We start from the raw sequence: 11,182 nt of genomic DNA, 5'->3' as shown, positions 1-11,182 counted from the left end.
TAGCAAAGCGTCATTTCTTCAGTGTTGAAACATGAAAAGATAGAATCAAATATTTACAAAAATGTGAGGGATGTACTCACTTTTGTGAGATACTGTAGGTACAATGATACAACTCTCATTTCTGCGTAAGTACAGCTGAGCATAAAGACTGGAAGTTGCTTCCAGACTTTATGCTAAGTTAGGCTAATCACTTCTTCCTGACTGTAGCTCCATTGATAGCACACAGACATTAATCTAACTCTTGGACATTGGGAGTACTTTCTAACACTGAGGAAGGGTTCATTTATATAAATTATGTCCATATTGGAAAACCAGTAAAATTAAGAAAATATATCAAATGTAATACAACAGAAGTACTAAAAAAAATCTATAGTGTTGTAGAACAGAAGGGAAATGCAGGAAATGAGTAAATATAATGACACTGATAAACGGTAGATCTGGATTTAGATTAGTTGTTAGATTATGGAGTAAATTTGAATAAGGATGAGTTTAATTCCCAGGCAAGGTTTAAGGTTTAGGTTCTGGAGGATTTGTATCATTTACACTGTACACACACTGTGCGCTTGTGATTTTGTTATATGACCCCCTAATCTCTAACTTTCCTTCAGGTCACTGCCACATGATCAGCTGTGAGTGATCTGGGAGTGCTGCTGGACATTTCAACCAGTGAGCTCTACTTTAGGTTAGTGTTGAGGATTTGGCAGTGACTGAATGTAGTTAGTGGACGTCCTCACAAGTATAGTAATACAAGCTTGTGCATGTGGTTTTAGTGTCTTTTGTCGCCCACTAGTGTCCATCCATGCTCACTGTGTGTGTGTTGATGTTTGGTGTACTGTTGCCTCCACACAGTAGTTAGGTTTGTCAGAGGCAGAGAAGCCCGGCAGACACTCACACTGATAGGAGCCCACTGTGTTGATGCACTTTGCATTTTTACACAACGACATCCGATTGTTTAGTTCTGAACACTCGTTCACATCTGTGGACAAAGGAGGAAAGAAATGAAGTAAAAAGCGTGATAGACACCTTAAAGTTGTGTTGGTTTTTCTTTCTTTTAGTTATTTGTAAGTGCCCTCTTACCAACGCAGGCCATGCGGGACAGGTCCAGGGTGTATCCATCAAAGCAGTCACAGGTGTAACCCTCCTGAACCCGGACACACCGACCATTCTCACAGCCGTTCAGTATTCCACACTCCTCTGCTTGCAAACCCTCAAAAGCCTTGTATGGATCTGCAGCACGAAAAGACAACAAAGTGTATCATTCTGAAATCAATAGGTCATAACTTTGAGATTTTAGTATGGGTTTTCAAACTTTGAGGCGTGCCTCCCCTGGGGGGCATACATATATTTTTAGATCCAGTGTAACTTACACTGAAGGTTATCATTACCTCTGATGTCTATCTAGGCAAATAAATCTGCTTAGATATCCCAGAGAAAAGGTGCTCCTTATAACTCCATCGTCAGATTTCTTCAGTTCCAAAGTAATCCACTGATAGCTCTCTGAACACCCACGACCACCCTTCTGACAGGAGCTGCTGATAGCTGAGTCTGCATACTTTTACTTTGCCAAAATGACAGTTTAAGTCAGAGCCTACAGCTAACTAACTGACTCCATGGCAACATTATTTCCTATTATACATTGTTTCCCCCAAGGCATCATGGGAGTAGTAGTTCTGAAACTTAAGCATGATTATCCCCCTAAATAAAATGAAGACAAAGATTAATAATAGGAATGAGAAAAACTATTAATTAACTTTTAAAAATGTAAAAAATGTTTTTTTCCTGTGTAATATTTGTCTGATGGGGGCGCACAGTGTCCCCATAGATCCCTGCTCTATGTCGCTTTTGTTGAGGAGGTGTAAAATTGGACTAGTCTTCCATCTCCTGAAGTACCACCTCCACATGCTGGTAAAGGGCCAATGGAAAATTTCAAGGTTCATGTAATACCTGGCTTTAGTCCTAAGACAAACCAAAACTGATAACGCTGCAGGACTTAGGTAGATGTTTGTAATGTTCTTAGTGTCTGATGTTAGTACCATCATATATCCATGCACACCCAAAAAACATGCAATCAAATTTTCCGTACACTGATACAAATACATGGTTTATATGAGGCAGTATTCTTTCCAGCTGAGGATTCAGCCACTGCACGACTGGAATCATGACCAGCAGAGTCATTTAAAGCTTCTCATTCTAACATGTTGTACATTTACTGTCTCAAGATGGCAGCACAGCGCCGTGAAATGAGAACCTAGTCAGAGTATGTCTGAGAATGCAGAACCTGCATATTTATAATGCCCAGTAATGAGCAGATAAGTTCATTGTACATTCTGCTTTACTTCTAGCATTTTGGAGAAGTCATAACTGTCCAACCGTCTGCAGATGCAAGCTAAAACACACTCAGTTTTTTCCAGTTGCCAGTTAATTAGGTACACAGGTAAAGCTAATGTACCCTGATACAAACAGCCCTGTAATACAGCCTTCCTGTGCATCCATGAAGGTTATCATGTTTAGTGTTTGTGTGTTAAAGAGGTGTTGATTCAACCTTATAATCATTTTAGAAGTATCCAACGAAGGTTAAAATCAAGGGCAACTGGACTTGGTTGAAGATACTAGAAGACGTTTCGTCCCTCATCCAAAGGACGTCTTCAGTTCTGACTGACTGGCAGGGAAACTCAGCTATTTAACCTCAGTGGGGTCGTTGGCCCGGGTCGTCGATACCGCTGGTTCGTTAGTGTTCCTTGTTGCTGTGACGACAGTCGTTACAGTCGTTAAGACTACCTGTGGCCAAGACTGAACGACCATCGCTGGTATCTTCACCTGAGGCCAATATTCAATTCAATTCAATTCAATTCAATTTTATTTATATAGCGCCAAATCACAACAACAGTTATCTCACAGCGCTTTTCATAAAAGAGCAGGTCTAGACCGTACTCTATGATGTTATTTACAGAAGCCCAACAGTTCCCACCAAGAGCAGCACTAGGCGACAGAGGCAAGGAAAAACTTCCTTTTAAGAGGCAGAAACCTCGAGCAGAACCATGGCTCAGGGTGGGCGGCCATCTGCCTCGACTGGTTGGGGTGAAGGAGAGAATAGGTTACGTTTGTTGAGTTTCCTGGGAAGTGATGAAAGGACAGCATTGTAAGTGGGGGATAAGTGGTGGCGTAGACCCCCTCCCCTGTTCAATGATGGCTTCTCCACCCTGGTGTAGATGCTTCCTTGACACCTCTTTCAAACCATCCATCTTCTCTGTCTAAAATGTGCACCTGGTGGTCCTCAAACGAGTGTCCTCTGTCCTTCAGATGTAAGTAGACTGCAGAGTCTTGACCTGAGGAGTTGGCCCTTCTGTGTTGAGCCATGCGTTTGTGTTGTGGTTGTTTAGTCTCCCCAATATACAGGTCTGTGCATTCCTCACTGCATTGGACCGCATACACTAGATTGCTTTTCTTGTGTTTGGGTGTGCGGTCTTTGGGGTGTACCAGTATATGTCTTAGTGTGTTCTTGGGTTTAAAAAACACAGGGATGTTATGTGTGTTGAAAATCCTCCTGAGTTTCTCTGATAAGATACCAATGATGGTCGTTCAGTCTTGGCCACAGGTAGTCTTAACGACTGGAACGACTGGAACACCAAGGAACACTAACGAACCAGCGGTATCGATGACCCGGGCCAACGACCACACTGAGGTTAAATCGCTGAGTTTCCCTGCCAGTCAGTCAGAACTGAAGAAGTCCTTTGGATGAGGGACGAAACGTCTTCCAGTATCTTCAACCAAGTCTGGTTGCCCTTGATTTTAACCTTTGTTGGATAACTATGACCTGGATGACTGAGAATCTTCATTGACATTTTAGAAGTAGTCACAGTTTGTGCTGCTGTTGAATTATACTCTGTTTCCCTGAGATTTAATTCTAATATTTTATCCACCCTGTTTATATCAATGAAGGCAGATTCCCTTTTTAACTCCTCCCAGATTTTCATCTCTAGTTTTAAATACAAATAACAATTTAACAAAAGGGGCCAACGGTTAACTATTTAAAAGGCTATAACACCTCCATAAATAATAATAAACTTTGTCACCTTTTTCAAACTAAATCAAATTAACAACTGCGCTACCACGAGTAAAAAGACTTTGCCTGAAAGTATCTCCAGTGTTTTTGTGAGTAACATAAAACATGTTGAACTGATTTGAAGCATCTCTGTGGCGGCATGTTAAATCAGTTTACACAGGGAGCCATAGAGGACTAGAAGCTGTTTCTAATTCAATGTACTAAATCACAGACTCAGGGTTAAGGGACCAGTAGATAACTCATTGACATTTTGTTTACTAGAGCAGACAAATGTTTCTCTGTTGGCGTTCAGAGTAATACGGCACCTCTTGGGCCACCCTGTATGTTAAACACAAAGTGGAAAAACACTTTAAGTAGGTACAAACAGCTGCACCAAATCTTAATGTACTTCTAAAACACAAAGAAAAATCCACAGTTTGGTCAAATTTACTTCCAGTGGGCATGTTACGCTTTAGCTTAAGTTGGAAAATTGATGCCAGCAGGTCTTAGGTCATCCTGTTTTACCATCTTTAATCCAAGTCCATGAAAGTCCAACTGGCAACAAAATTCTCCAATCCCCTCAGACATTCACTATATAGTATTGTATTCAGAGGTCCTAAGCCATTGAAAACAACAGAGCAGACTTCATTCAGCATTCTAGATAAATAAAATGTTGAGCCACATGCACACCCTGAATTGTTGGCGCCTTATTCTCCGCTGTATTGTTTGCTTGTTTCTCTTTTCTCCTCAGACCTGGTAATCATTCAGACAAAAATGTGTGGCCACGGCATGTTGCTTTATTACTAGCTAGAACTCTGCACTGTGTTACACCAGCTGTGTGTAGCTTTTCACCTAAGTCAGGATGTAAAGTCGACACTAGAGGCTCAGTAACTACTACTTAGTTTGTAACTAAATCAGCTATTAGTTGGTAGTGCCACAATTTCTTGGAGGACGACTTAACTAGTTTAGATGTAAAGTCATAACTAAGGCAAGTGGTACCGTGTGCATTAGCCTTCTGGCTGGCATGAGCCACTAGGCATCCTAGCAGATTGCAGTAAGTTGGATTTATATTGATATAACATACTGTATAAATAACTTAGGTCTCTACTGGATTACTGTGTTGCAAAATGGCATGCAGTTAATGAAGAAGTATGATTTTCACCATTAGTATAACTCTGTGACATTTTATGATTGCCACCTACCCTGGGTCATGTGTAAGCCGTTACATATAGAGTTATGTTGTAACTTATCTTAGTAGTAGCTAAGCAATGATTTACATTAGGCTATGTTGGAACTTATTCATAGTTTTCACATGATGTCACATTCCAAGGAAAACGCTCCCTTGGAGGGCAAAAAAGAAGTTATTTTCCGCTGCCTCGGACCAATAAGCTAGTGATACACTGTTACTTTGAGCTGCGGGATGGTTATTGTGCTTGAGGATGCACCAATCGCATTCCCAACAAACATACCACAGTCGAGCGGCGGCAGGGACCTGACGGTTTTTAATGGTAGAAATGCGGCAGCGGATGCTGTAACATTATATGGATCAGATATGCCCAACACTTGCAGTTTGTGTTCATATCTTTCTTTTTCTTAAGTTGAAAGGTGATCCAAATACAATTTGAGAGCTTTTGCGGCGTCTCTACGGTGGAGTCATGGTGTGAGCTGCTATGTTGGTCTGTTGTTTTGCCCTCCAGGCCACTGCACATGTCACGTGACTGAAAACTATGAATACACAGCTGCTGCAACAGGCTGCTGGTGTTTCTACAGACCTGAATAAAGTTTAGTGTTTCATTAGTATTCCTTTGTTAATACTGCTCTACTGCATTAAACACGAATACTCACACTCCTCATTCTCGTAAAAAGGCAGGCCAGCCTGCTGCTCAGGTGACGGTGAATAGTCCGGGTTCACTTCATATTCATGGACTGGGCCAGCAACAAGGGCATCATGACCATATGGCCGCCGGCCTTCACCCAGAGGAAGGTTACACATAGCTGCATAATCCTCTGACAGAGAGAGAGAAAAGACATAAATCATTGAATCATAAATGTCAGAATCTGCCGTGTCATAATAATAATACTAATTATTATTATTATTATTAATGGTCTAAGATGGACTAGTCAACTCACTAATCACGGGTTGCATACACTTGCTACGCTCTGTATATATCAGACTTATCCCTGGCTCCTCCATGCTGCATGTCGAAGTGTCCTTGGGCAAGATACTGTTCCGCCAGTGTATGAATGTGTGTGAATGGTGAATGCAGATGTAGTGTAAAAGTGCTTTCAGTGGTCGAAAAGACTAGAAAGCGCTATACAAATACAGAGCATTTACAATGTACCTTTTAGTATGCTGAAAATGTATTTTACTAGTGGTGTAAATGCAACTATATCTGACTGTAGGGAACAGATGTGTGAAGACACTTGTGGACAGGACAGTCAATATTAAAATTATTTTAATGAATGCATTAGAAATTTCATTTGCCATTGGTGTGTACAGTGTATGACAACATTTACAAGTACAGCAGGAATTATTTACAAAGTGTTCATTTTAATGTTAGCAGTAATGATGTAAATGAAATTAGATTTTATCATTTAAATTCTAAGTTCATCAAACATCATGTGTAACCAAATGGCACTTTGATTAAAAGGTGTCTTTTTAATATTGGAAGCCTGAGCTTCCAGAGTAAACACTTGCTGTGTGCAAATAAACAGACAAAAGTTAAGACTAGTTTTAGCTTAAAATTTCCACACTGCACAAGACAAACATTTGGTCTGGTCTTTGAGAGCCTTCCTTAACACTATGACATATGAGAGCAAGTGTGTGTGTTGTTGTGTAGTGTGTACCGGTGTGTCTGGGTGGACACAGGGCACAGTACGTGCCCCAGGCCTCTCCATACAGACAGCAGCACTCTGTGTATGTGGTCTTCCTCTCTTGACCCAGCGGCCTCGTACATGACAGGGTTTCTGTCACCGTCTGCCAGCAGATATCCTGGTAGTGCTCCCGATCCGACTCATGTTGCTCTGCAAACACACACACAGCGTTACTAAATTACACAGTATTGTGTGTTAAATGCTCTGTATGGGATTTATGCAATTCACTGAAATATCATATATAATGAAGTAAATATCCAGAACTGGCAAAATCACGTATACTGAATAAATCTTTCATCATTTCAATGGGTAATAGTTAGAAATGTAGAGAAGGCAGGAGTGACCACGGTAGTCATTTTCTCAAGAAAACAAACACATTACGATTACACAAATAATCAGGCAAAAGAAGAAACAAAAAGGCAATTAATTCCCACAAAATAGTACACTAGAAAGCAATATGACACAGCAGAAATATTTTCTACAGACTGAAAAGGTGTAGTCAGGAAGCTACAGCTGACTCAGCTAAAGTCTTCACAGCGCTTCACTTTTTCCACATTTTGGTATGTTACAGCCTTCTACAAACAATACCCCATAATGGCAACGTCAAAGAAGTTAGTTTGAAATCTTCAATCTTCAATCTGTGTGTATGGGATTCTTACCGGCTACCTCGGGAACAAAGATGCAGCGGTTACTGTTGGGGTCCAACATCATGGGATGTGTACAGAAACACATGTATGAGCCATCTGTGTTTATGCACTGTCCACCAACACACACTGACTCATCCAGACACTCATTGATGTCTAAGGGAAAGAAGCAAACAGAGACATTTAATGGAATTTCATGTCATCCGCATGTCCTCACCCTACATTCCCATGGACCAATGCATTCAAACACATACAAATGACTATTTACTTATTCACTAGCAAGGAAAACAATCAACAGGTATGATTAAATGAGGGAGGGAGGGATGCAGGATACGAGAGCGAAGGGGAGGAGTTAGGACGTGTGGGTATTTATGGAAATGCTGGCGATGATGTGCTTAATGCGTGGTCCCGCTCCTGAAACTCTGCTAACTAGCACCACTAAATAATTTTTTTCTCATGCCAACCAATTCAACTTCCACTCCCTCACAAATGCTTGTTCCCACAATAAGGGTTTAATATTGCTGAAACAGCATTACCACACTATGAAATATAAGAGTTTTTCCATTTACTTCACAAAATGTATTAAAGCTAAGTTTACAGTATGTCTGCTGAGTAAAGAGAGATAACTGATTTCACATGACATGAAAAGTTGAATATTATAGAAATACACTCCAGAATGAGATTTGTTCATTTTTCCTATTAATGTAAATGTCATACACAACTGCAAGTAATTCAACCATTGATCTGGACTGATGAAAAGATTTTGTAGTTTCTAGTTGTAGGAAAACGTTGTAATGTTGGGTCAATTCAAACTTAACACAGGCTCAGGCCACAAATCAGGCTGAAAATAACAAAAAGACAATAGGTGTGTTCGAGATGACGGCGGCTGACTTTCGCCAACTTGATGGTCTAACGTGAGCTGCAAGTGACTGCAGGGGCGGGGTATAAAAACGGTGCCGTCAAGTTGGACACATTCTACCTGTATGATCATTTTTCTTTGCAAATGCCGCGAGACCAGGCAATAGTGTGGTTCCAACTTGGTGCAGTCGGGGAAAAGCAACTGCGGCCGCCGTAGTCGTTAAGTCAGCGCTGCCCAGCGCCGCATGAAGTCAAACACACCTTATACATCTGTGTAACCACTGCTGCCACCTGTAGTGCTAGGCAGAAACTGCTAGTATTTTTACAGTTTTTTCTCCATCGTATCCATCCATCAATTTGCATGATTCTTCCCAAGAAATGTGTTTAGAGCAGCATTTTACAGTGAAATCACTATTGAGTTAAGATCCTTTTATCAACTCATACTAGCTTTTTCCTCAGCTTTCAACCACATCACGTCTTCACAACACATTTTTAGGATTTATAGACTGTGCTGTCTTAAAGAGAGTGAAAGTTAATTTATCATTGTTGTTCATCAAAATAATCTAAACTCAAGGTTCACTAACTAGGTTGTCTGGAGCAGTTGAAACCTCTGTGAAAAGCTCTTTCTCCCTTTTCCTGTCACTCTACAGTAGCTACTGTTAGTAAAGGCAACAATGCACAAAAATAGTTTTTAAAGTGCTCAGGAGAACTGTATAAAGAGATGCAGAAAAAGCCAGGAAGGAGACCTTGAGTTAATATTATTTTAACTACTGCTCCCAAGGTCAATTTTTCTGCTCACACATATAATGTTAATGTCTTTTAATGTAGATTATTCTATTTAAAATATTTATAACCTTTTCAGGTCCTACACAAACCACACAGTCCTCTTCAGACATACTGCCCTACACTGTGAAAATATTCTAGAAATTCACCGCTGCCACAGAAACGTTTTGAGGTTGTAGTCTGGGCCCTGTTTTTGACAGCTTTACAGCAAAATTACAGCAGTGTAATTTAAAGTATTTAATGTGGATGTGCATGTGTCCTCCTGGATCAGACACCAGTCCACCCAGCGGTTGGTCTCTTGCCGTAGTTACTTTGCTCTTTATTGTGCCATGCCTGATTATGTTGTTAATTTAACAGGTCAGCAAAGTGCTGGTCTGGTTTTGTCCTGGTCTGGTTATGTCTGGTACAACCTGGTGTTTTCAACATGCTGCAGGGAGAGCAGAGCATTCTAACACACTGACTCATATACACACTTTGTGTTGTGTGTAAAAGTCAAAGGAGGAAATGTTTAACATCTTTAACACAGGCTTTCTTTTGCAGTGTACCACCCTGACCTCTGCACTCCAGGTTGGCAGAGTCGTAGTCCTGTCCGGTCTTGCAGTAACACTCGTAGCTGCCCACAGTATCCAGACAGAAGCCTCCTTTACACACCTCCTGACCAAACAGTGTACATTCATCTGCATCTGCAAACAGGCAGAGTAGGCATTACATGTTACATGTTCACAGAGTTTATATTTGGCTTTCAGCCAAAGTGTTGGAGCCAGGAGTAACTGTACTGTGGCTTTATATAGAAGTAGACTGGCTCCAGGGTGGAGGCACATGGCTGGGTAGCAGTAACATTAACATATTTAGATAGCATTAGCATACAGCAGAGATAGCCAGAAGGGAACATTGTTAGAACATTAAATATGGTCGAGGCTCCAAAGGCTGCTGTTTAACGCACGTACTTACCCACCAGCAATAAGAGAGTTTTAACCAGTTTTATCCCATCGACTTGTCTGAGCTTTTAAAAACAGTATCACAAATGAGAGTGTCCTCCAGCCCACTTGATGTAATACCTACAAAGTTTTTACTGAAAATAATGGATTCTGTTGGGCCCCATTTGATCTCTGTTTTCAACAGCTCCCTATCTACTGGTTGTGTCCCTGATTATTTTAAAACGGCTTGCGTGAACCCACTTTTAAAGAAACCTGGTTTAGATCCCTCCCTCCCACAAAATTATAGACCAATTTCAAAACTGCCTTTTATTGCAAAGATTCTAGAAAGAATTGTGTCCAAACAGCTGCTCACTGTACTGGAAAATAACAAAATATTTGAAAAGTTTCAGTCTGGTTTCAGGAAGGACCACAGCACTGAGACTGCCCTGCTTAAAGTCACCAATGACCTTTTAATGTCTGCTGATGAAGGCATGTGCTCAGTCCTGGTACTCCTGGACCTTAGCGCTGCTTTTGACACCATTGATCACAACATCATGTCAACATCAACAGACTGAGGCACTGGGTGGGGATCTCTGGTACTGCCCTAGAATGGTTTTCATCCTACCTGTCAAATAGGAAGTTTTGCGTGTCTGTAAACAACTATGTCTCTTCATTCTGTCCAGTTAAATATGGTGTGCCTCAGGGGTCGGTCTTAGGACCCATTTTGTTTTCCTTGTATCTGCTTCCCTTGGACATATTATCCATAAACATGGCATTTCTTTTCATATTTATGCTGATGACACACAAATATACTTGCCCGTCAGATCCACAGACCCTGGAATGCTGAGTTCACTTACCGACTGCCTTTGTGAAGTTAAAAAATGGATGTCAAATAATTTCCTCCAGCTGAACTCAGACAAAACAGAAATCCTGGTCATCGGGTCCCAGCAGATGGCAAATCAAATACTGCCATCTGCTGGTTCCCTAGTAAATCACATTAAGCCAGTGGCAAAGAACCTTGGTGTTTGGTTTGATAGTAATTTAAATTTCGAGCAGCACACCAC

The 11,182-nt window shown here is 41.0% G+C and overlaps 1 protein-coding gene across 1 annotated transcript in view; it reads right to left on the bottom strand.

Annotated features, from left to right (window-relative positions):
• The window catches only part of ltbp1 (latent transforming growth factor beta binding protein 1), a 108,442-nt gene continuing 97,260 nt past the window's right edge, over window positions 1-11,182 (bottom strand). Inside the window, exons 21-26 of the mRNA XM_046071385.1 lie at window positions 9,756-9,884; window positions 7,576-7,716; window positions 6,890-7,066; window positions 5,888-6,049; window positions 1,078-1,227; window positions 1-976 (exon numbers count right to left, since the gene is read on the bottom strand). Coding sequence (XP_045927341.1) covers window positions 804-976; window positions 1,078-1,227; window positions 5,888-6,049; window positions 6,890-7,066; window positions 7,576-7,716; window positions 9,756-9,884 — 932 coding nt within the window. The 3' untranslated portion in view covers window positions 1-803. The remainder of the gene's footprint in view (window positions 977-1,077; window positions 1,228-5,887; window positions 6,050-6,889; window positions 7,067-7,575; window positions 7,717-9,755; window positions 9,885-11,182) is intronic.

The sequence above is a fragment of the Micropterus dolomieu genome, linkage group LG15 (assembly GCF_021292245.1).
Source record: "Micropterus dolomieu isolate WLL.071019.BEF.003 ecotype Adirondacks linkage group LG15, ASM2129224v1, whole genome shotgun sequence".
Lineage (NCBI taxonomy): Eukaryota > Metazoa > Chordata > Actinopteri > Centrarchiformes > Centrarchidae > Micropterus > Micropterus dolomieu.
This window is presented reverse-complemented; position numbering and strand designations above follow the sequence as displayed.